Source organism: Neopsephotus bourkii, unplaced genomic scaffold, assembly GCF_033783945.1.
Source record: "Neopsephotus bourkii isolate Nb327-2 ecotype Australia unplaced genomic scaffold, CSIRO-AGI_Nbou_v1 NB_1572, whole genome shotgun sequence".
Taxonomy (NCBI): domain Eukaryota; kingdom Metazoa; phylum Chordata; class Aves; order Psittaciformes; family Psittacidae; genus Neopsephotus; species Neopsephotus bourkii.
This window is the reverse complement of record NW_026902048.1, coordinates 1,768,617-1,794,596: the sequence shown is the minus strand read 5'-3', so window position 1 is coordinate 1,794,596 and position 25,980 is coordinate 1,768,617. Positions and strand designations below refer to the sequence as shown.

The 25,980-nt window shown below is 48.7% G+C and overlaps 1 protein-coding gene across 2 annotated transcripts in view; it reads right to left on the bottom strand.

The window, feature by feature from the left end:
* Positions 1–1,019: 1,019 nt before the first annotated feature.
* IGDCC4 (immunoglobulin superfamily DCC subclass member 4) overlaps positions 1,020–25,980 on the bottom strand; it is an 84,324-nt gene continuing 59,363 nt past the window's right edge. Inside the window, exons 6-20 of one of the 2 annotated variants that reach the window (XM_061371178.1) lie at positions 25,624–25,779; positions 24,699–25,109; positions 23,834–23,998; positions 22,624–22,761; positions 21,026–21,199; positions 20,208–20,441; positions 16,021–16,128; positions 15,506–15,689; positions 14,712–14,839; positions 13,695–13,865; positions 13,153–13,290; positions 12,577–12,682; positions 11,817–12,051; positions 4,380–4,544; positions 1,020–2,796 (exon numbers count right to left, since the gene is read on the bottom strand). In XM_061371178.1, coding sequence (XP_061227162.1) covers positions 2,269–2,796; positions 4,380–4,544; positions 11,817–12,051; positions 12,577–12,682; positions 13,153–13,290; positions 13,695–13,865; positions 14,712–14,839; positions 15,506–15,689; positions 16,021–16,128; positions 20,208–20,441; positions 21,026–21,199; positions 22,624–22,761; positions 23,834–23,998; positions 24,699–25,109; positions 25,624–25,779 — 3,041 coding nt within the window. In that variant the 3' untranslated portion in view covers positions 1,020–2,268. The remainder of the gene's footprint in view (positions 2,797–4,379; positions 4,545–11,816; positions 12,052–12,576; positions 12,683–13,152; positions 13,291–13,694; positions 13,866–14,711; positions 14,840–15,505; positions 15,690–16,020; positions 16,129–20,207; positions 20,442–21,025; positions 21,200–22,623; positions 22,762–23,833; positions 23,999–24,698; positions 25,110–25,623; positions 25,780–25,980) is intronic. The other variant, XM_061371180.1, reaches the window with a different exon arrangement.

Genomic DNA, 25,980 nt, shown 5'->3' with positions numbered 1-25,980 from the left:
GGCACTTCTGAGATTCCTCAGGGTACCAAACAGCAGCTGAAGTAACAGAGCAAGTGCAGTGACTGGAAGTACAGCCATTTAACAGAGCAGTGTGTCATGGCAGGCAGAGACATTGCAGGATAGGGAGAGATGGAAGCTCCAATATCCTCCTCTGCTGATAAGCTGGAGCTAACAGGGTTTGATGGAGGAGTGCAAGGACATGGGCTGGTCCAGCCCAGCTCCAAACACAGGGCACAACAGCTCTTCACAACAGCAGCAGGATAGGGTGCCGGTGCAGCAAGGTTCTCCTTGCTGCAAGCAGTGGTATCTCAGTCTCAGTCCAGATTTCCCCACAAAACCCAAAGCCTAGAGTCTTTTACAGGATCTCCAATCAGCTCACAGCTCCCCCATAAGAATTTCAGTAAGAAAAGAGGAAGGTGGGCATCTTTTCCTTCATTTTTTCAACAAACAAATGGCCAGATCTCTGAATGCTCCAGGAGGGCACAACATTTACCAAGCACCCAACGCACTGAATTACCAACCAGTAACTCTGGTTAACTGGGGCCATAACCCCAAGGAGCTGCTCTGATCTGTAGTGTTCACAGTCAAACTCTGCAAGCCTGGAGCGAGGCAGACACAGGCTAAAGTAAAGGCAGAGGAACGTTCACCCCACACTGGAGAGCCAGGCTGAGAGACGAGTCAGGAGTAAGCAAAGAGTCACCAGATGAGTTTCACATCAGACTGATACGAGACCAAAGGTCTGATTTTCATTGTTAAGCTCTGGTGGAGCTCAGCTCTTAAAAACCCAAAGCCTCAAAACCAAACCCACTCTGGCTACTTTGGACTCTCAGAAGTGACTGGGAAGTTTCACTTGTTCATCCATAGCCTTCAGCACATCACTGCTTACAGAAGGCTGAGAGCTGCTCTCTGGAAGTCAAAATCATCTGAGGTGTCCCCACTTGGGCACAAACCCCCCCAAGAAAGAGATGTCCCCAAGTCACAGGTGACTTTCCCAATTGCTGGATCTTTTTTCCATCTGGTCACAAGGTGTTTTTGCAATTGTTGGTTCTTGGTTTTCTCTTCACTAGTAAAAGCTTGTTAAGGAAAGATGGATCAACATCCTGCCAGCTGAAGCAGTGTCCTTCGGCCAGCTCCTGCAAAACACAGCCCCATGGAGAAACACAATCCAACTTCCCAGCTGTAGGGAAGGTGTCCTACAGCACTACTTAGAAACAAAGCAAGAGAGACACCAGATCTGCAGCTCTGGGCATCAAAAAGGAGTCAACAACCAGTGCAAACATGTTCTTCAGAAAAAAGGCAGCACAAGAATAAGTTAAAACCCATAATGGACCATTAACAAAAGAGTAGATCTACTGCTTTTTCTCCAACAGACATGAGGTAGTTGTGTTGTTAGGGAGGAAAAAATAAAGAAAGAGAGAAGTAGTAAAAATGCTACTCTATACCACACACTAGTCCATTTTATAAAATTAAATAATATAAAGATGTTCCAAGGAAATAAAAATACATGTTGTACATTAAAAGGACAGACGTGTACCTAAAATATTAGGTACAAGAACCTACATAAACCAAAGTCCAGGTTGGTGAAACGACCCAGACACTGAAGAAGGTTCTATATAGTACAAGTTGTTAGAGGCACTCGTAGAGTGTGTAATAAAAGGCCACTACATCAGCCTGCAAGAAAGAGGTCCTGCGGTAGCGCACAAAGAGAGCCTTATAATCCTTTTAACCACGGGAGGGCAGAACAGGCTGGTGGTTACAGCTCGCTGAGTTGGTTTCCATTGGCTTCCACCCCCTCGTGGGACTCCTGTGACAAGATCCATCCCAAAGCTGCGAGGCAGTAGGTAGTGCCAAGGCCTGGTGGAGAGACAGTTGAGAGGAATCACTTGGTGTACCCTGCCTCTTCCCAGCAGGAAAAGACGTCGTGCCAGCCGCCTCGAGGACTACAGCGAAGTGACAGCCCCAGTCTCACACTGAAGGCTCTGTTCTAGTCCTGGTTTCACGTCAGACTTTGGCAGATGGCTCAATCCTGCTCCCACCAACACCAAGTTACTCATCAGCTACAGCAGGAAGATGGGCCCTTACCAGCCTACCGACTGATTTCTTGAAGGCAATACGTACAGCTGACAGGTTCGAATCCTGTTCTGGTGGGATGCTGTGCCTTCTTAGCTCCTGCTAGGCTCAGTGAGTCGAGGGCATGCAGCACCTCACAGGGACAGGCCCCTCCTAGTGCTTCCAGCTCTCCCATGATCAAAATCAGATTAGTTCACTCTAACAGTTGTGGACACATGCCGTGTTCTCAGATGCTGAGGATGAAGAGGTTAAACCAGAGTTACTACAGAGAGGGGCCTCCTCTGGGGCTGTGGAGATGGACTGGCACTTGACTGGCTGCACGTCCCCCTCACCTTCCTGGATGGAGTCTGAATCTCCACTCTCCACTGAATCCAGACTTTCTCCATGCCTGTGGAAGCCATTGGTGAGCCCAGTGCAAACAGCCTCTGTTTTGTCAGTCTTTCTGTCGGTACCTAACAGCTCATCCTGGGCCTGGACCTCCGAACTGCCCGTGCAGTCCACCACCACTTGGCTGGTGTCCTGCTGGGTACCGGGATCACTGGGAAGAGTCCCTTCTCCAGAGGGGAGCTCTTCAGGCTCCTGCTCCTCAGTTTCTGTCTCCTCCCTCTCCAGGGTGTGCAGCTGGGAGTCGTAGTCTCTGTCAGAGGCGGAAAAATCAGAATGGACAATGACCTCTGCTTCCACTTGGTGGAGGCTGGCTGGAGGGTGGCTCTTCCTGGCTTCATTCTGTTATCAAAGAGGGGGGAAATAAATACAAGGAAGGTAAAGTAAATGAAATTCAGGTAATCAAGGCTGTGACCCAAGCAAGCACTGAAACGCATTGCCTTTTAATCCCATAGAGTGCAATGGGATGTACACACGCCTCTGTAAGCATTATCTTGATATGTTTCTCAGAGCTGAAGTCTTAAGAAGCATCTCAAATCACCTCAGGACCATTATTCCTATTTTATGTTTGCAAAGGCAAGTCCCACACGAGGGAAGTGATTTGTCCACGTTTCCTGGCAGGATGGAGCAGCCATTCCAAGCCTCTGTCAAAGACCACAGCTCTCAAAACTCTCCAGTCTGTTTCCATATTAAGGGCCAGATTTCTAGAGGGTGAATGGGCAGCACACTAAGAAACCGGCTTCTGAGACAGCTCACGATACAGACCCATAACAAGATACCTGGGCTCCCTTCACTTCCATGGTTTAATTTTAGCTACATAACACAAAACCCCTGTTTAAGAGACACATTATTCCAGAAGCTCACAAAGAGCTCAGACTGTGGGCTCAGTGGGATTCAAGTGGCAAGGAGACAACTGAAAGAAGGGAAGTGATACCCCACGTGTGATTTGCGCTTTCTGTTGAAGCCAACTTTGTGCATCATTTACATATGTTAACACCTTCCTCCTTTTGTTGACAAACCCTGATGGGTAAGCGGTGCTGTAAACGGTGCCCTGTAATTGGGTTGTAAAACACTGACTTGACTCTATCCACAATGTTAATTACATCCTGTGTATAATTGATTTTCACACTGGTATCTAGGAAGGAAACACAGGTAGGTTACTTAGAAGTATTTGCTGGGGGTGGAGGGTTTTGAACCAATAACCAAAGAAATCTTCTGGTCCAGAGTCAATCTGAGCAGTGTCAGCTCCGGGTCATGATCCTTGTACAAACTCTCCCCAACACAGGAGTGTGTATGTATTCCAGTGAAGCAATATCAGAAAGAGGATTTCCTCCCAATCTATGCACCCACCTAAAGAATACGAGTGCAGTGGAAATTGCTCTACCCTATCTGGAAAAGGAGTTTAAATCAACCCCTGATCTTTGACTCCTCTTACACTCTGCAATCCCTCCTTCAGGTGAGCACCCTGTAGATCTTAATGACTGCTGTGCCCTGCAGCTCCTCACTCACTCCACAGGCTGCCTGATGCACGGCCACAACAAAGCCTCAAAGCTGGAGCTTTGAGTCCTCAGGAGCTGAGACTGCCACAGCCCTGCTGGCACCCGAGCTGTCTGACCCCTCTTGACCACCACCAAAAGAACAAGCCCACAGCACAGGCCCTCAGGGGCTGGCTGGAGTCAAGACAGGGAGATCAGGGGGGAGATGAGGCTTTGAGTGATGCTTGGAAAAAACAAATGGCTTTTACTCAGATTCCATCAGTCGCAGTGGCATACACTCCTATAGCCAGGAAGAAAGAAACGAAGCCCGTGATCAGCCAACTAAAGCTGGCTTAGAGAAGAAAACATTTTCTCCTGTGCTGAGAAAAGGAGATTTGGAACACAGATGGAGAAACCACATCAGAATACACAAGTCAGTAAGACACCCACCATCACGGCATCATAAACCAGAGCTTGTAACAGAAGCTTCTGTCCAGCGCTGGAGGGGAGCTTCAGTGACCCATTCACAGCAGAGAGCGGCTCTTTGGTGATCGTGTCTCCGTACCTGGCAATGCTGTTGGTCCAGGGCTGGTTGCCTGATTTATTCCATGAAGTCTGCGGAAGAAAAGTGGGAGGAGAAAAGATCCAATTATCCCTGATACAGATTCTGATCCTCAGCAACCTGAAATGAGAGGAGAGGCTTGAAAGAGGGAAGTGCAAGCTGGGGAAATACCACAATGGTCAAAGACACGAGTTAAATGTTGAGAACACTTCTGATGGCATCAAAATGCTCACTGCAGTAGACTCACAGGGTTGCTCCATTAGAACAGACTTCGCTGCTCTCTCCCATAGTCTGATACAGAGCAAGTGGGTAGAAGTTGCCAGATGGTTCACAACTGGTCACATGCAGGTTTTCCCGATTCTAGGATTTTGAAGCCAATAGTTACATCATTGAACCCCAGACTGGTTTGGGTTGGAAGGGACCTTAAAGCTCATCCAGTTCCAACCCCTGCCATGGGCAGGGACCCCTTCCACTGGAGCAGCTTGCTCCAAGCCCCTGTGTCCAACCTGGCCTTGAGCACTGCCAGGGATGGGGCAGCCACAGCTTCTCTGGGCACCCTGTGCCAGCGCCTCAGCACCCTCACAGGGAAGAGCTTCTGCCTAAGAGCTCAGCTCAGTCTCCCCTCGGGCAGGTTCAAGCCATTCCCCTTGGCCTGTCCCTGCAGGCCCTTGTCCAAAGCCCCTCTCCAGATTTCTTGTTGCCCCTTTTAGGTGTTGTAAGACTGTTTTGAAGTCTCCCTGGAGCCTTCTGTTCCCCTCTGGAATCAACTTCCTGCAAAGCTGTGAGCAACCCAAAGCAGCATGAACCTACTGAAAAACACCACGAAGCTGGGGAGGAACAGGGGCAGCGGAAATCTGGAGCTGACCCATTCCAGTGCTTGCTTGAGCACCAGCGATGCTCTGGAGCATGGAGAGGGACCCTCACCTGTGTGCACTGGCATGTGCGCTCTGGTCAGAGCTGAAGACAATGCTGAACTGCTCACCGCAGAGCAGACAGATTTCCTGCTCTAAGCCCAGGCTTGGGTAAACACTGCCATTCCCCACCACCACCGAGGCACAACACTGGGGCCTTATTTTATTTAATTATTTAATTAGTCTCTTTTTTTTTTGCAGCAGACCACCAAGCAATTCTTAGCTCAGCTTTAAATCCCCTGGGCAACCAGTGTTACCTTGTTTGTAGATCTAATTAAATTATATGGGCTGAACGCAATTTGTTCTGGGTTCTCTCAGCTTCCCCTTGCAATAAACTGGTGAATGCACACCTCTGTGTATGGGAAATGTGGCCCTTTAAGAGCTGAAGTTATTTAACAGCTCAGACTATTAGTTCACAGGCAGAAAAGCATTTTCTTTCCCGGTTTTGATTTTATTGGGTTGTCCTGCAGATACCTGAGCTCAGCCTTGCTACTGACTCACATTCACACACACACACACACACGCTCAGATTTAAGCACCAGTTATCTCCAGGCTCATTGCACAGATGTTTCATGTTGCCTGGAGAGAAGCAAGAGGCTGATGCAAGGCTAAAGCGAAGAGAAAATCCTGACCTGACACAATCGTGAGTGTGCATCCGCATACAGAATACAGCTGGTGTGAACACGACGCCTGTGTAGGGTGAAGATACAGGGCACATCTATTGAAACCCACTGAGCATCTACTGCTCACTAACAGGCAGGACAAACTCAGGTTTCTGCTCTGCATATGTGGCTGCTGCTAGGGCCAGATCCATTCCAACAGCAGCCAATGTAGCACAGGTCCAGCTGAGATGGCAAGGAGATTTCTGACATCAGCCTGACCTTGGGTGAGTCATTTGACCTCCTTGTGCCTCGGTCCATCTGGCTGGAAATTAGGTAGAAATACATGAGCAGATGTTGTGTGCGAGCCAGGCATTCCTAAGTCAGCTATTTAGCAAGAAGCAAATGCTACCTCATGCTGTTGGTGCTGGCAGAAGGCGCATTAAAGGGCTCATGTATGTGCTGAAGGACTGCCCGAGCACCCCGTCCACCCCGACTCAAGCACCAAAACGGCTCGACACCTTGTGGGAGGCAAAGCAGCATCACATCCCAGCACCAACCCCAAGTCGTAGGAGCTTTGCTGCTGCTTCAGGATCAAACCTTAAGAAAACGAGTAGCAAAGGGCCTCATTTATATGACAGCACCCTGCAGAACAGTGACATCCAAAGCACTGTGGATGTCACACATTAGCTAATATAAAGTGGATGCTGGAGGCAGTATCTTTGCCATTCCTCTCCCTGCAATCCTCAACAATATATTCTGAGCCAAGAGCATTCCCTAATAGCTGCTTTTCTAAGTGGACAATCATTAAACTACACTTTAATAGCAAGAAATCAACCAAGCGATCACACACAGCTCACAGACAACAAGGAATATTGCTACATGCGAGTGCTCCAGGAACGTGTTCAATTTGCCTCTGCTGCCATCTGAGAGGCTTTCTGCAGCTCCATCGCCGACTGATGGCTTCTGTGCCTCTTCCAAGGAACATACGTTACTGAGCAAATACTGCTTGGAAGTTTAAGCGTTGAACCTACACAAATATGCACACAAATGTGTGTCCTATTATAGATGCTTACATGCGTATTTGCCATCAGAAAGAGCTGAGCATCATATGCACACACACACAGAGCAAACTTGAAAACCTTCTTGCAGGCATCTTGTGAATACCAAAAAACGTGGAAAGAAACAGGCAGCTCTGCTGCAATCCCCCATGGACCATCTGTTAGCGGAAATGTCAATCTGCCATGTTTACATAGGTTTTGATGACTCTGGGAACAGCCTGTTCAGCTCCGGCTGAAATTGGCTGCAACGAAGAACAAACTTGTTTTGTACCAGTTTGCAACTTTCAACAAACAGAACAAAACCATCAGCCACACAACATGGCCTGGATCCCACATGTTGTTCGAGCACGTGGTGTGTGTGTGGGGGGGAAAACCCTCTTGGGGCTCAGCCTCTAAGGTTGAGCAGCAACTAACTCTAGGTCTGTTTTCAGCCCAGACCTGCAGAAGGTCCTGTGAGCCCAAAAACTTCTCTGCTCTTTAAAGCAGTATCTTTTGGTGCAATCAGTGATATTCTCTGATCTTTAAAGCAGTACCTTTTGGTGCAATAAGTGATACTCTCTGCTCTTTAAAGCAGTACCTTTTGGTGCAATAAGTGATACTCTCTGCTCTTTAAAGCAGTATCTTTTGGTGCAATAAGTGATACTCTCTGCTCTTTAAAGCAGTACTTTTGGTGCAATAAGTGATACTCTCTGCTCTTTAAAGCAGTATCTTTTGGTGAAGGAACTTTGCTCTTAAAGCAGTACTTTTGGTGCAATAAGTGATACTTCTGCTCTTTAAAGCAGTATCTTTGTGCAATAAGTGATACTCTCTGCTCTTTAAGCAGTACTGGTGCAATAAGTGATACCCCAAACAACCAAAAAACCCCCAAACAACCAAAAAACCCCAAACAACCAAAAAACCCAACAACAACCCAACAACCAAAAACCCCAAACACAAAAAACCAAACAAAAACCAAACAACCTTTTGGTGCAATAAGTGATACTCTCTGCTCTTTAAAGCAGTATCTTTTGGTGCAATAAGTGATACTCTCTGCTCTTTAAAGCAGTATCTTTTGGTGCAATAAGTGATACTCTCTGCTCTTTAAAGCAGTATCTTTTGGTGCAATAAGTGATACTCTCTGCTCTTTAAAGCGGTATCTTTTGGTGCAATAAGTGATACTCTCTGCTCTTTAAAGCGGTATCTTTTGGTGCAATAAGTGATACTCTCTGCTCTTTAAAGCAGTATCTTTTGGTGCAATAAGTGATACAGTTTATTCCTGCTCAAGAGGGGCTAGTGAATGGCTGAAGGAAGGAAAAGTCCTCTTGGATTTTACAATAGTGTAACAAAAGCAACGACTGTCAGTCCAATTCCAATTTAAAGATGGAAAAATCCCTTTGTCAGTTCATTGCAAATGCAAGAATTAAAACTAATAAAACCATCTTCCCATAGAAGGTGTTTCCATTACAGCTGAATCCTTATCAAAGCAAACAAGCCTTTTCATTTTAGCCTTTTTATAGTAACTCCGACTGGTAAAACTGTGACTCAGTAACGTTACCTTTCCAGTGACAAGTAATGATCTCATGCAAATATAGGAGCTGAGAATGAACATGTGGGAAATGCTGATCTTGAAACCTTCCCTGGTTCATGAGGATTCTTTAAACTAGCTTGAAACCCTGTGCAAAACAAGGCTGGGGACACTGCAGATGTGCCCAGCTTTTACTGTCATAGCACAGAGAAAGGATTTTGTGTTGCATGGCAGAAAGCATCGGTGTTTGTTTTCCATGCAGACAAACTTCAACACGAACATGACAAACAACCCGGGTAGATCCAAGTCCCTGATGTGTGACAGCTTTTGCTCTCCGAGTCACGGGGATGCTTCATGGGGGAGTCCCACAGGGAAGGAGTGGGGCAGCAAGCAAGGATGGCTCCAGCTTGCAAGGAGCACAACAGCAAACATTTCCAAGCCAAAACACTTGGGTTTGGCTTCGTTCAATGAAAAGCTGAAATCTTCCATGGAAAGCAGATGCTTTTTAACATTCTCCCCCACCCCCTAAATTGCTTGGCCCAAAAGCAGCAGTGACAGGGCTGTCTGGAGCACAGCCATTCTATCATCCTCAGCCCATCTGTCAGGGGGAACAGAGCTGCAGCCCCACAGCCTGTGCATTACAGTGTCATTTATAACACGAGTACCGGGGCCATCGGTCTGGGGGTCACTTGAAAGGCAAAGAGAGGGCAATCACTTGTCAGTGTATTTACAAATCCTTGTATGTGACCATTGGGAAGCACATGGAAAGGAAGGCAAAGGGACCACTAAATGGCAGAGCACGCTCTTGCTCAGCCATCCTGTGCCCACAGCTTGCCTGCAGTAGCACCTTGCTGTCCTGCAAGCAGGTGGGCTGTCCAGCAGCATGAAGACTGTCCCACCTTCCCCTTCTACTGTCCTGCACCCCCAGCATTACCTGTAACGGCTCAAGAGGAATCACTGCCCTGTGTTTGAAGGCACTGGGATCTTGACTTGAAAACAACCAAGGGGACTTCTCAAAATCCTTGCCTGCAATTCTCTGCAGGAGTCAGTTCAAGTCTCAGTGCTGTTAAAGCCTTTCTGCCCTTGGTCTCACTGTTCTTCAATCCCCACACCTGCAAAGTGACATTCACTCGCTTCTGACTGCTCATGGCACAGGGACAGCCCCTTCTTTGGGTCTGTACATCTCCTAACAACACAGAGCCTCCAATCTCCACTGGAACCTGGGGCTGCCACAAGAATAAAACCACGAAGAATAATTCATGAAATGCTAAGTAATGAGCCAGCATGTGAAAAGCCTGCAAGTGCAGGAGCAGCTGTCAGTGCCACTGCTAATGGCAAGTGCCACCCAACCAACACAAGCCAAGCTTCAGGAATGTAACTTGAGGATGAAGAGTCAAGCAGGCAACTGGAGGTCACTCAGGCCTGGAGCTGCCAGCCCCTTGGCATCACAGCTATGCAAACCTGTGCGGCAGCAGCATCCAACCAGGAGTCTGTCCCAGCCAACAGCCTGAGCTCTGTGGTGACATGATGCAGTGTTAATGAAAGGGGCCTTTGAGACATTTCTCACTCACAACTGCTCCTGACTGATTTATATCCGTTGTGAGGGCCGGGTCTGTGAGCACTGGTCTGAGACCTGCAGCGATGCTCAGAGCTGGCTCAGGCGGCACCTCCAGCAGGACTGGGCAGCGGCGGGAGCAGGGCCGCCTGCATGGGAGCACATCTCCCTCCAGTGCCCGCTCCCAGAACAACAGCCTGTTGCTCCCGGCCACTCGAGCTCTTCACCTGCGAGGTCATCCTCACCGGTGAGCACGGGTGACAGCACTGCTCTCCGGGTGGCTGCTCCTCAGTGATCCCTGCTTCCCCAGCCACATCCATCAGAAAACCAAACTCTTTATTCTGCCGGCAAAAGCCCTCAGAGAATTTAACTCTCAGTGGCCTTTCCCCATCCAATTTTGGGGGAAGAGACTCCACAGCCAGAATCATTTCACTCCTGAAGCTCTGATCTCTGAACTGGACCCTGCTGGACATGGTTGTCTCTGTGGCACTGGGACACTCAAGCTCTCAGGATAAGCAGCCTGACGCTGGCACTGCCCTCTTCAGCCCCTGCTTTGCACACATGAAAATCTTGGTGTAAACCTTTGCAGACAGGATTGCTGCTTCAGAAGACAGATCTGGATGTGCTGCCTGCAGAAAGGCCTCCCAAGGGAGGGAACTTCCCCCATCCTGACCTGTTCTCAGGGTAAGTCACATCCCTGAAATCATTTGGTCTGTATTTAACAGCAAGAGCTGTAGGAAATTCCACACACTCTTGGGCTTGGGTCCAGCCAGGCAGCTTCACTGCAGTGAAATCCATGGATGCGGTTTGGCTGCAGAGTGCCTCTCCTTCAGCTCAGCACTGATGTGCTGCAGCACTTCGGGGTGGCCAAGAGCGTGGCTTCAGCTGACAGGACTCCTAAAGCCAGCAGCTGATGCTGTGTTTCCAAAAGACCATCCCTGCACCAGCACCAGCAGCCGGGCTTAGCCAGGTATCCTGAACTCACCTTCCCCCCAGTGACACACAAGCGCATCGTGGAAGCAACCATGAAATCCCATGTGCTCACAATGCAGTTGTTTTACTGAACCTCCTAATTACTTTACATGCTCTCCCTGGGCTACAAAGAGAGACATAAACAGATTAACTAAATTAGGCCAATTAAAGGTTCCCTAATGGAATGAAATGTTTCAGGCAAGCTGGAGAGAGGAAATGGGCAGGGAGGAATGAAAGACAATGCAATGTCAGGCAAACCACGCAGGGCAGGTAAAGACTGCTTCAAAAAATCAGGTTCACAAATAAAACCCAATTTCATCTCCTGCACATCTTCAAGGGTATTCCAGTAAATATGGTATTTATGGACAAAGCTCCTTTCACTCTAATTTAAAGAGCAACCTGGAAGGCAGAGCATCTCCTGCAGACATCACACAGGAACAGTGCAGCTTTCTGCAGCAGTAAGCTCGATAGCTGCTTCTCTGGGAATGAGGGGTCGCTGTCCCAGGAGATGACAAGGGGTGGGATATGGCACTGGGATCCCCAACTTAGATCTGACAGCCAAGGCTGAGCCAGTATGACAGAGAGGGAAATACCCAGCACCAGCCTGCAGCCAAGACTCTGCAGAGCCAGGGCAGGATCAGACCCGGCTTCCCAGCAGTGACACACCAAACAAAGGCTCTTGCCTACGGTGGGAGCCCAGTCACCACACATGTGGGTCCTTACCTTCCTCTTCCCATGGATGATGTCCTCAGGGAGGCTCGTGTGGATGAGGCTGTGCACTTCTGTCAGTTCTGTGATGTCCCCCAGGGCCACGGGTGCATCCTCTGGGAGTGGGGACATGAGGGACTCCAGCTCATGTGAGTCCAAGGTGGCACTGGGCGCTGCCACCCCTTGCCTGCTCCGGTGGTAGTAAGTGTGGTTGCCAGCTGCTTGGGAATCCAGGCCTGGAAGGGCTTCCCTGAGGGAAAACAAACAAGAGCTGACATCTCACATGAGCCTCACTTTCCTCTGTCCCAAACAGCCCAAGCCTCCTCAAACCAGCCTGTCAGTCACTGGGAAGTCTTTCATCATTTTCCCAACTGGAAGTTAATAAACCCTTTCCAAACATCCTTAGAGTTGTCCAACCTCAGAAGCAAAATACTGCCCACAGTAAGACACAGGTAATAATCCAGCAAATAGTATTTTTTCTTTTTTTTCCATTCTCTGGAAGAAAAAAAAGCCCAAAGAAACCCCAAACCTACGAGTGTAACAATGCAAACTGAAGAGAAACTACTGAGAAAAGCAATCAGTCAAATCAGAGAAAACACTGTACTGAACATGTTCCTGAGCCAGCTGCACTCCCAGCACTCAATCTCTGTATTAACTGATGTCAGACACCGCATTCCAAACAGCCCAGCTAAGCACAGGGAAGGAGCTCACGCTGTGTTTTGTGTTCTTCCACATCAGCCTCCTTCACCTCCTGCGAAGGTGAGCTGGCACCTACCTCTGCTTGCTGTTGCGGAAGCTGGCACACATGCAGAAGAGGATGCAGAGCAGCCCCAGGCAGACTCCCACAATGATTCCTGTGACAGAGTGGATATCCAGAATATCTAGCAGAGGAAGGATAGAAACATAATTTCAGCTGCTAGCAGGAAGAAGGTACAAAGTGGTTTATGTTCACAGAAGCACCAGCTTCACTAAAACCAATACGTGATGCCTCTATATACACAAAGGAAGAATATTACCTGGCAGTGACAATTTAGAGCATCTCAAAGCAAACTGGTATCTCTGCACATTCATTAGCTTCATGCTATACAGCCCAACAGAAAGGCAGGGAGATGCAGGTTCCATGTGCCCTTCCATAGGAGCTGGCATGGGGAAGAGTGAGGGAGTTTGGCTGTGGGATGGGCTCTGGAGCTGCACATCTGAGGACCCTGCCGTGATCCTCTGCACTGGCCTTACACACGGTTGTATCTTGCATCCTGTGCAGTGACATCAGCTTGGCAAACAGAAATGCCACTGCTGACAAACTGTGGTCTTCAGCAACACAACTTACACAGGACAAAGGGGAAACTCGTACCAGACAGCTTCTCCCGGAGGGTGTGCACATCCTTAACATTTGAATAGGGACCAGATCCCACGACTGTCTTTGCTCCCATCTTGAAGAAGTATCTGGTATCACTTTCCAGGCCGTGCACTTCAGTGCTGAAGATATTTCCTGATCAGAAGCAAGGCAAACAAGGTTTAAAATGTGCAGTTTCAAGAGTATTCAGAGGCTGCAGCAAAGCAGCAGTGGAACTTTGCTGGGCTCTCAGAAGTGAGGGATTGTGTATCATGAGCTCTAAGGGATATTCATACAGCTCTTCAGTTTAATGCTTCAGTTGCTGCTTAGGAGCTGACAATACAGATTGCACGTGGTGCTGCTGGCATACATTCTCCTAGGAATTACTGCCTGTACCTACAGGACCTTTGCTGGGTAATAATGGCTATTCCAGCTCTAGACACGTATGATTTCATGTCTCTCAGTAGTTGTGACCCTGGATTCTCCCATATGACCAGGAGCAAGGCCCACCACATACTCCAAGACCTGGTGGGGTGGTAGGGTACCTCAAGGAGGCTCACCTTCACGCGTCAGCAAGGTCCACATGTCGTCTGGCTGCGTGTTGTTGGCGTTATAGAGGATGAGGTACTCCACAATGATGCCGTTGGGCTCAGCAGGGGGGCACCAGTGCACCTGCACAGCGTAGGGGTTGAGCGGGTGCAGCCGCAGGTCAGATGGAGGAGTCGAGGGACCTGGCAGAGACAAGATCCAGTGTGAACAGCAGAAAACAGGCGAGCCTTCAACTGGCAGGGCATGGCAACTGCTCTGTGTCTTCTCTCAGTGGTTCCACGGCCATGTTTGCAAGCAGGGAATGATGGGCAACCTGGGTGACTGGACACCTCACCCAGACAAGCTATGGAGAGCACAGAGAGGAGGCTGCTTGAGCCCAGGACAGGGCAGGACTTCGGCATCATGGCCAAGCAGCCAAGGAAAACATGACAGTGCTGATGAAGCCACACAGCTCAGTTTGCGGCTCTGCAACATTGCTTGTCTTTGAGAGAATATTCCCAGCACGTCCTTGCTCCTTTTTGCTTCCTTCTCCATCTTCCCCAAAGCCCTGCTTGCACTGCACCTGGTCCCAGCTAGAGGCAGGACTCACACAACCTCCAAAGTCCATTGCTGCTGCTCTGTGAAGCTGAATACCAGAAAGGAAGCTATTATTGAGCAAGGAGCTAACCCACTGCAGATTGAGGGATCATCTCTGCCCCCCAGCCTTCACCAAGCCTGAAGTTAAGAGGTGAAGGTCCTATCGGAACACAAAGCTGGTCAAGGGACCCTTATTCTGCCCGTGACATTCAGCACTGGGGAGGACCTAGCTCTTAAGCAACTCACTATCAGCCCTCTGAACACAGAGGCAAATCCACAGTAACAGCAATTGTTGTCCCAGTTCCCTTTACATGCTCCTCTGTTTACAAAGCAGCACTCCTTTAATGGGCTTGGGAAATGCTTAGATGTTCTCAGCATCACATTAGGAGGGATTTGACAGAGATTCAGGGAAACCCAGGAGAAATCAGGATTCAGTTCCCATGAACACTCACGGTCAGGCAGGGTGAACCGCTCCACCACGCTGCCGAAGGGCCCATCGATGCCAACACCATTGGACTGCACAGCAAACTCATACCTGGTGTAGGGCTTCAACCCACTGATGAGAATGTCTTCATCCGAGCTGCCAAGAGGACACATTCACAAGGCCATGAACACTAGATGGTTCTCCCACCTACTGTCACCTTGATACCTTACCAGGAACACGAGATTACCCTAACTCCTACAATATTGATTTTTCACCTAAAGCTCCATCTCCTGCAGTCATGTGTATACAAGAGCACTCAGCTCCTACCTACACAGCAAAGTTGGTTCCCAGCCTCCAGGATCACTTCTGATGTACTTGCAAAGAAAAGCTTGAAATCATGGCCTGGTTATAGGCTAAACACTTGCACAGGAATCCAGACTTAAAATACATCCCCAAACTGCTTAAACTCTAGCAAATGTTAAACCAAACTTGTGAGGACCATCTCACATGAATGCTTGAGACTGCCCACGACTGCACTTGGCCATGTTATTAACAGGGAACAAGCACGTAAGGTCAAACAAGAGCACAAAAGATGCAGAGACAAGCCACTGAATGATCCCTTGGTGCTCAAGTCACAGAAAAGACCCAGTGCCACATTACAGCACTTCTGAATGTATCTGTGACTAAGACAGATGTTTCCAGCAGGTGAAACACCCAGCGTTTTGCTCAGTACTTGAACTTCCATGCAGATTCCTCCTGCCCTATGTTTATTCCTGACACGAGCAAACACATGGCAGATGAACCCTTCACATCCCTCTTTACCTTGTGTAGTAGGTAACAAGAGAGGCATTTTTCAGGCCCCAGGGGCTGAAGCGCACGGTGTAGTTGACAATTTTGACTGTTGTGAAGTCAGGTTTCTTCCACCTGAGCCATATGGAGGTTGAGCTGTTGGACTCTGCATAGACCTGGACTGGAGGCAGTGGAGGACCCTTCTGCACAGGAGGATCTGTGATGCAAGACAAAAAGAGAAAAGATATATGGTGACATACATGATAGTAAGACAAGGGACAACCATCATAGATACAGGCCATACACACCCAGTACAAGAACAACCCGAATGAGAAGGGAGGTATTACGTTCCTTTCTCTCCTTCCCAAGACAACTTCTCCAAAGCAATCTGCAATGATTGTCAAAGAAAGTTCCCTTATATTGGGACCTTCCCCATTTTGGTATTGTCCTTCTTGAAGTTCATCTTCTTGTAATTAATACCTCTACCCTTCCTTTGAAGCCACATGCCAAGCAGGGGAGACAGACAACAAATGAAGGATGCTCCTCACCTACTGCTGCTGCAGGTGCCTTTTCTGTTTTGCCCTTCCAAACCGCTGCGTAACCATCTTCATGCTTATTGAATGCCACCAGCTTCACCTCATAGAGTCTCCCAGGAGCTGGAAAAATCAATCACGGTTTGTCTGGGGTTATTTTGGTTAGCAACCCTCCCAGTTAGACAAGTTTGCTTTGACCTGACTGGCTTTTCTCACCATCCACAACAGTAGCTTGAACAGAGCTGTATTTGGCAAAATACAGCAGGAGTCCCCCTTCTGTTTACAGGCTTTCACATTCAAATGCCATCTCACAACTGGTGTGGGAATCATCACAGCCACTCTCTAGTTCTCACCTTTTACAGAAGCTATCAGCAACAAGCAGCCTTGCCCCAGCCACCGAGGGTTAACCAGTGTGCTGGCCTGCAGCACATCATCTCTGCATCTCCTGAGCTTTCTCCCTTGCAGCTGCTAATGAAACCTATGCACGGTGACTCCTCTCTCCCCCAGAGAGGTGGATGCACTGCACTGTTTATTCGTGAGGAGTCAGGACATCCTCCCCTCTCCAAAACGCACCTCCCATTTCTAAAGCCTTTTCTGATGTATTCACTGCTGTAAGGATCTTCCTGCCAGCGAGTCCCCATGTGCCCTGTTAAGTCACTGACAGCTTTTGTTGATGACTGTTTGGCCTCCACAGCAGTTTCTTGATTGAGAAAAGCCACAGTACACAGAAAACCCACACATTTATCTCTTTCCTCTGGCCTTTCATCAGCTGAAACACTCCTCTGCTTTGTTAAGTAACATCCGAGGGAGTTTTAAGGGAGACGATTACTTGAGGAAACAACTTGGGATACACAAAGTTCTCAAATAAGACACTTGCCAACTTCTCCCTTCAGCAGCCAGCCCATTCAGCAGCTCAATGAGATCAGTCCAGGCTGTCTCTGACTGCAGTGCATTGATGAAGTTGGTTCATTTGGGATGTGCCTGTGCACTCCCTGCCCCGATAGATCACTGCTTTCTTTGCCAGACAGCATAAGCAGAATAAAACCTTCCTTATTGATGCCAATTTTATTATGACTGTGCTGATTACGCTCCCAGAGGCTAATGGTACCAATTACCAAAGGCTCCACAACACACGGTCACGCTCAGAATACAAAAACAGTTCAGCCACAATCCCAAAAGCAAACAGAGCTTTGTCTGCCCCAAGGCGCCTGCTCTGCATTTTCACACTCTCCAGCCACAGGAAAACGTTTCAAACCCACACAAGTGAGATGATACCAAAGGGCATTCTATGTCCAAATGGCTGGGACCATGGGCTTGGTGGAATAAAGGACCCCACAGCCTGTCCCTTGCAGCACATGCACTCTGCCTCCTGTCTGAGGGTTTGGCTGGGACTCAAGCTGATTGTGGATGATGTGCTCCAAAACGATGAGGAAGAGCTCACAGATGTGATGCAGCTGTGGGCAGCTCCTATTGGAGAAGTGAAGGGAAGGACATGCTCTCCATCTCCATCCCCAGGTAGGATCGATACAGCAGCCACTTACATGTGAAGCCAGGGGAGCTCTACTACAACATCAAGCAATTCACTTTCTGAAAATAGGGGTATTTTGGATTTCTCAGTCAGAGCCTTGGCTTCAAGTTTTATACACAGCCCCAGATGTTCAAGCTCTTAGAACATGCAGACATAAAGCTCTATCAAGCTGTCAAGAAGCTACTAGGCAGCATGAAAACAGATGTATTTCAATGCATTCCATCATACATTAAATATAAGCAGAATAATCTAGTCCAGATCATTTCAAATCACTAATCTGGATGACTGCATAATATATCCAATATGCTAAATATGTTGCTTCATTCAGTTTTTCAAGGTGTTCATATTGGCCAGATGCCATATGCCATACTTCCCTCTAAGTGGGAAAATACCCTGATCTCCAGGGAGTCATTCCTAGAGGAATGCAATCTTCCTTCATGGGAATGTGGAGGAGAGGATCAGATCCTTACTGTTTATTTTGCATGTAAATCATGGGCCTGGTAGCTGCACACCCTTATGGAGAGGAACTGCTAGAACATGGAAATCAATGGGAGTTTCTCAGGGAAAAGCCCTCCTGGTGATTCAGGACAGCTCCTTTTGGTTTTGTGGGCTCATGACATTGTGGTATTTCTATGTGCCTCTGAAGAGCTGCCCTCCTCTCTCACAGGATTTCAGCTCCTGCCTCTCAGACAAGATACAAGGCTTGTCATTAGTGATATCATGCTAAGGAGACACGGTTTGCTCCAGAGGTTTGCATGAGCATGAAGAAAAATCTCTTCTTTCAGCTTAAATGGAGGAGCAGAGTCATTGCCAAAGACAAAACCAAGAAGCCAGATGTTAAGATCAAGGCAAAAGATGAGGATGTCTGTGGGATAGAGGAGAGGTGATGGACAAAGCTGGCAGTTTCAGTAGCAGGACCAGCCAGTGCAAGAAGACAAGAATCTTGCACAAGACCAGCACAAGGAACTTAAAACACAGTCTAATGGCACAAGAAACCTGGGGAGGGAAACACGGGCATGGCTCTTTGCTGGTGTAACAGCTATGCTGTCACTGTGAATAAAGAATATGCCCTTAAGAATATGCTTTAACTTCTGGTCAGCCCTGCAGTGATGAGGGAGTTGGACTCCTCCTCATCATCCCTGAGCTGGGAAATCCCCAGGCTGATTCCCCATCAGGCAGTGTGCAGCAGCACAGATCACACCATGGCTGCCAACCTCTCCTGAGCCTGCTACCCAGTCTGCCTACAAGATCCCTCATGCAGATGTAAGTGCCTGTACAGGGTAGCTGCCCACCATAAGGCTAAACCCATCTAAATCCCAACCATTCCTCCTCCTCGTCCCATATCCAGACCCCTGCCTTTCTCAGCACAGCCAGATGCCTGACCCCTTCCTTTACTGTACACATGCAAGAGCACATCATTCAACAGAGCAAGGGGGAGAAAAGAGAACATCCACGGCTCAAAGAAACCCGAGACTCTTTTCCTGACACAATGATAGCTGATCCGCAACCACCACAATCATAAGGAAGCCATTAGGGCTTGACGGATGCCCAAATTTAAGGAAGTAATTACAGAAGAACAAGCAGCCTTCTCAGCATCATCGTGCCAGAGCATTTGGAATCAATTCAGCCCATTCCTGAGCCCCTCTGCTAAGTGACTTGCCAGTGGTTAGAGCAGCGTGATGATGTTCACATGTGGTTTCCTCAGTGCAATAATTACAGACCTAAATTCTTCAGAGAAACTCATAACTGTTAACACTCTCACTGGCAGGATGGCTGCAGCATAGCTGGAAACCTACTTAGCGATGACACAAACTATCTTTCCAGGTGCTGCAGCCTGACCTTTACACCATGTATGATATACATGCTGGATGAACAAGATGAACCAGCACGAGAAACACCAGCCCTGCAGTCTCAGCTCACTGGGCACTAACAGGGATGAAGCATGAAGTGAGGGATGGAAGAACTCTAAGAAGTACAATCCTGTTTCAAGGATCTGCCATGCCTCTCCTCACTTTCCATTCTGTTTCCATGAGCAAATCAACTAATTAGTATGATCAGACATTAGAAACATTAACTCCTTATGGGAAGTGCCAAGCACAGTTAGCCAGCCAGGCAGATCTGACTGTGGCACAGACTTGTTCTCCAGCCATGAACACTCACTATTCTGTGTCTCTTTTCCTTTAGGGGGAGGTGGAGGAGAGCACTGATCCCAAATTAGTATGCTGTGAATTAACCCATCTCTGCAGTTTAATACAGAGAGGTTTCAAACAGCGTGCAATTATGGAGCTCCTTCAGAATACAGAGAGAAGGAGCGATCATTGTCCTGACTGGTGATTTTAATCTAGGCACTCTTTATGGTTACACAATAAGAACACTAATTGATTCAGAGCCATTTATTAGTGTATACTAAGTGTATTAGCAGCCCTTGGTTAAAAATACAACCCCTGCTACACTGGCATCAGAAATGTCTGTTTTAACCTCTGCTCAGAGCAAGCCCCAAACACCCCACGCCAGAAATGATTCTGGGGGCTCTTAAAACAGCTCTCATGGTCCTGGTCCTATGTATTAGCAGCCAAGCAGACAGCTCTTGGAACCATCCCAAAGCACTGCTATGAAGTGCAAGACACAGACCCTGGGTTTCCACACCAACTACTAAGAGATGGAAGCAGCTAACCTAGGCGAGTCAGCTCATACTGCTTCACTTTCTTCTTTAGCTTTATGGGTCCTACATCCCAGCTCTCATCCTCGGCACCATCCAGAGGGTTTTCATCGCTGGTCTCCTCTGGGCCCACTTCTCGGTAGTAGAGCTTGTAGCCAGATATCTGGGCATGGTTGGCTGGGGGCTGCCAGGTTATCAGCAGAGACTCCATCTTCGCTCGGACTTTCAATTCTGTCGGGGCAAATGGAACTAGAAGGAGAACAAGACAAGAGAAAAACGTTCAGCCAATTGTCTCCATTTCCCTGCTCTACTGAATCCTTCCTGGCCTTGGTGGTAAGGGAGAGGTGTGAGGAAGGGCTGACTGTGAACTGGAATGCTTCCACTGCCTGGAGAGTGGTAAAGTTATGCTCTACCGTTGACTTTACCAGCTGGGTGAAGCAGGAAAGAACAATGTCACAAAGCCACTATGGGAGTTTCTAATGTAGTCTGAGATGCCACCGTCTTTAACACTGCTGGAGCGTGCCTTGGGCTCAGCTCTGCTTGGCAGAATTGTCCATCCACTCCCAAATGTTATAACATGGGGCTCTAGGAGTTGTATTTCTTTCTTCCTTAAGAATTTTCACAGCTGCACATGAAGGCAGGAAAGACCCTCTACCCAGGCAAGCAGCAAGACATACAGAGGTTGCTGAACAGAACGATGAAGGGCAGTGATTGTTTTAACCAAACCCAGCAGCTGTAACTCCTAATGAAAGCAACTATCTCTGATTATGCCTCAAGTTCCCCAGTGTCCTGCACACCCTGCCCCAAATCCCAAGCATTACCCAGCCTCCTACCGTGTGTCTGGTTGTCTCTGTCAGGAGTCCGGTGCTGGGTCCACTCAGAAGGGGCCCCGTAGCCCACACTGGTGCTGGCCGCGATGCGCACTTTGTACACTTTGTTGGGATGGAGCGAGTAGAGGGTGATTTGTGTCTCATTCCCACCCACTTCAATGGAGGTTACCTGATCTGCTGGAACCAAGGGGACACCACTGAAAACACAGTTTTCCCACTCAAAGTGAAATTCACCTTAGAAGAAGCCACAAAGCCCAGCTCCCCCCCAAGGCCCGTGTGCCTTGGGCTGGGTTTGCCCTGTGCAACCTCATGCCACCAGGAAAAACTAGAGCTGAAGACTGGGCAGAGCTGATATCCTGACTGACAATTCCCTTCATCACACTCAAATCTACCCATTGCCTTCAGCACCACTGCGCCTGCCTGGAGGGGAGCTGTCAGAAACCTTGCTGCTGGTGATGTGATGGCAGAACACGTGCTTGCCAATGGTAGCTGACTCCAGTGCTTCTCACTGCTGTGTTAAAATCCTCACCTTAACTTGAACCAGAACTGTCCAGCAATCTTGCTCTGTGCAGAATTCACACCTCCACTCAGGCCAGGCTGAGGTTTTGTATCTCCCTCCTCAGCCCACCCAAGTTCATAAGGGAGATAACAGGAAATTTAAACTGAGAATGGCTTGGGATTTTCACTGTAACAACTCATGGGTCTCGCTGAAGATTCACACTGCCTGTTTGCTGAACGCAAAGGTCTTGCTTTGCAGCTTCACCTGTTGTAAAGTCAGCTGGGAGCACTGTCCCTGCTACACAACAGTATATTGCTGAGTGTGAGCCCTGCACTGCAAACGTTTCCAAGGTTTTACGATGCCACAGAGCCACATGCAGGCTCAGAGTGAAAATCAAAGAGCCAGGAGTCACAGCACAGACTACTAATCCTGATCAAACCCGTGGGAGCATGTCCAGCACTTCATCACACTCCCCACCCTGCTCCTGGTAAGAATCATGACCCTGGAAAGTGAGAAGCTGCAGAGCTTTGACGCGTTTAAGAGCAAATACCCAGAAGGATTTGCAAAGCCAGCCCTCATGGAACCGGAACAGCCACATCCAGCACAGGTAAATGTTACATCCCTGCTGAGGGCTTCTTAGAGTGCCTGACAACATAAATAAACCTAAATAAAACTCAACAACAGAACAACACAGCCTGGCCAGGATACTTGCTTTTTTTTCCTACAAGGATCACTTTGATTAGACTCCATTTTGAAGGAATAAAATGCATTTACCCTTCTGCCCCGACCAGCACAAAGCTCTTCTCCCAGAACACACAGTGCAGATGGCACCAAAGGGTTAGACATTCCTGGGGCAGCACAAACATTCAAGCACCAGACCACTCCCCTGGGGACACAGGCTTCTCCACGGTCACAGAAGACACCTCAAAGTAGGGTGAAGTAGCACAGCACCAGCACTGCTGTGACCACCACCAGCAGAGCAAGGCTAAGAGAGGGCTGTTCTCCTCCCTTGGGTAAGAAGGGGTCCCTCTGTCCGTCCTCCCCTCAAATGTTAACACTGCTGCTGCAGAATACACAGCCCCCTAAATAGTGTTTTCCTCACCTTCCTTGAGGGTGCAGTAGTCGATCTTGTACTTTGTTATCTTGCCATTACTCAGCTCTGGAGGAGGAGGCAGCCAAGTCACACGGATGTCAGCAGGAGTCATGCTCGACAGGGACAGCTGAGGGGCAGCGCTAGGAACTGGGTAGAAAGGAGAAGTTAGGAAAGACTGGGACAACACATCTCTGCCACCTCTTGGAGTTGGCTGGAGGCCACTGCCTCGTCCTGGCCCTGCCACAGCCACTGGTGACATGCTCTCTGGCCCAAGGGGAACCACTACTCCACAGCTCTTCAACAGCTCAGAGCATCAGTGTGGTGCTTGGGGAGGGGAGATGGTGGGCTGCTCAGCTCCAACAGGCTGATCACTGCTCCCTACGGACCCCATGTGCACTGCAAACAGGGCAGGCTAGCACAGACCAGCTAATGAGCCTATGGAACATGAAGGAGACTCTAAAGGAAATGGCTCAGAGATCCAGACTTCAGCCTGGGAATCCCCATTCCCTCAAGAATCACAGCTCTGCAAGCTGCAAGCAGCTTTCACGCTTTCAACTCAGCTTTTCAAGCTTCAGACACATACATGTGGGACCACGCAGTTCACTGTGTCAGGAGTATTAAAACCACATAATGGACCCTGCAGCATAGCAGGGGCTTGCATGAGGTCTGCCAAAATCATCACTCCTTGCCTCTGTCCTGCAGTCTGTTGAAAGCTGTACATGTCCTCCCCTGCTGGGCTGCTGTCCTTCTGGCACTCTGCCCTTACTGCTTGCAAAATGCTACATGATAAGTGGTAAAATCAACACAAACTACTGGCTCTTAAGGGATCCAACCTCCACACTGCTCCCACCCCTACAAATTGCAGTAGATGTCTTTCTCCTGAGTTGAAATCAAGTCTGGCCCAGAGTCAAGTTTGGAGCAATACTGCATTAGCTAGATGAAAGCCCAGAGGAGCTGACTGTAGTTCCTGAAGGATTCTCATGGGCCATACTGTCAGCTAGGTCATTTTCATGCTCTTCATCACCCAAGCTGATGATCAGACCAGAGTGCTTTGCTTTTCTGTGGTTTGGTTTGTTGTTTGGGGTTGGTTTTAAAGGGCTTCTGACAAGAAGAAGCAGCAAGCAAGTTTAGGTTTCTAGGAGCTGATACTATTCTCCATAGCATATCCAATGCTCACCATGAAACAGGCCAAGACCATTTTCTAGGCACCAGTACGCACCATCCTCCAGGGTCTGAACAATGATGGAAGAGGATGTCCGGCTGGCTCCGAGCTGAGAATATGCAACCACGTAGAAGACATAGTTGGTATTGGGTTCTAGGTCCTTGACTTGCAGCTCAGTGGTATCATTGTTGACAGCAAACTGGTATTCCACGTTATCTGTTCCTAGAGCAAAGGAAACACTGATCAGCAGGTCAGCGAGCTGCCAAGACACTCCTTGAAACAGCATTTAACTAATGAGGTCCATAGTGAAAATCCACCTTAAAAATCATTGTCTTCTCCTGTTCCCCCAGTAACTGCACAAACCCCATTTCTGATGTGAATTCTTCAGGCAGAAACATTCAGTGCTTCAATGTTTGCATCTCCTTTTTGACTCAAGTTCTTTAATTCATGCTAAGGCAACCGGTGTTACCAGCTTAATTTTCAGAGGAGCTCTGGCAACAGTTCACCAACAGTATTGGCTTGCTGGCTGCTTGGGAAGACAGACCCCAAGAGACCTCCCTTCAGATTCTGGGTGTGAATAATTCAGTGATTATGCACAACGTAGCTATTTAGTACCTCCATTAACAATCACACCTTTTGCATGTAAAATCAAGGTGTTGGAGGAGAAAGTAAACAATAGAAGCTTCCAGAATCCAGACAACTCAGCCACATGGACATGCTGCTGCTGGTCAACAGGTTGGCTATGGTGGCTAATCCACAGGCACTGTCACAGATGGACACTAACTCCAAGAGACAATGCCTTTACCTGCAATGAAAAGGGCTAAACTAACTGGAATTGCCTCACACTTGTCACTAGCTGGGAAAGAAAGTCAACCTGTGCCTTATGCCTTGTACCAGTGTTGCAGAGGCAGATGACACCTACCCACAGCTCGCTGGTAATGCAAAGAGAAGCCGATGATCTGCTCGCTGTTGTGCTCTGGCCGCTCCCAGGACACAAGGACCGTGGTGCTGGAGAGGGACACGGCTGACACCTTCTTGGGAGCGCTGGGCAAACCCTCCCGCACGATCACCGAGAGCTTGGCAGTGGCACAAGCCATGCCCAGGCTGTTCTCAGCCACGCACTGGTAGTAGCCGGCATCCTCCAGGCCGATCTGGTTGATGACGAGGCTCCCACTGCTCTGCACCTTCACCCGCCCGTTGGACAGGATGCTCTCCCCGTTCTTCAGCCACTGGATGGTTGGGGCTGGCTTCCCTTCTGCCTTGCACACAAACCGGGCTGTGCTGGCGCGGGTGCGTGAGATGGTTTCAGGAGCCTGGGAGATGCTGGGTGTAGCTGGGAGGAGAGAGGACAAATTAACGCAGGAAGGAGGAGGAAAAGATAGCAAAGCAAATCCCTTCTCCTCCCCGCCCGCTGCTATGTTTTATTCAGTAGCAGCTTTGCTTACAAGATAGGATTTGCCAGGCAGACTCTAGAGGCTTAATTTAGACTCTGTCCAAAAGGAAAAATAAATTCTCTATCAATCATGTGCTGCGTCCCCTGATCCTAGGCTGCTCTCCCTTCTGGCTTCCACGATACTGAAAGTTAATTGCTGATACAGATTTCCATGAGGAAACCCTGGAGAACAAGAATAAGGCATAAAACGGCTCAGTAAATACAAGGAACTAAACCCCAAATTAAAGAGGAGACACTCCCACTGAGAGCTATCCCAGCCCAGGGCCTCCTGGCTCTAACGTGCCTCCCATCTTATCCAGCAACTTCTTGGGGATCTCCTGGATGTTGGTCCATGTAATCCACACCTACCTGCTGTGGGTTTCTACCTGGAGCATTTACCCTGCTCTCTACTCACCAAGGACCCGGAGCTCAGCTGCGGCTGTGACGAACTGCCTGGTCTGGGGTTTGTTAGCGCGGCACACGTACACCCCGGAGTGATGGGGCTGGCTGGAAGGGATGAGGAGGTTTGTCCGGCCCAGCACAATCACATCCGTGGAAACAGGCTTGCCATCTGCAGGAAGAAACGTGCACAAATGTGGGAGGCAGCCCCAGTGAGCCCCCCTTTATGAGGGCTTGTGAGGAGCCAGGATCACAGCTGGGGAATGGAGAGACCCCCAGATCCCAAACCCCAGCCCAGAGGAGGCTTCCTGCTGGGATACTCCTCAGTGTTTGATCAAGCATCAGCCATCCCAAGCCAACACTGGCCCAAGGT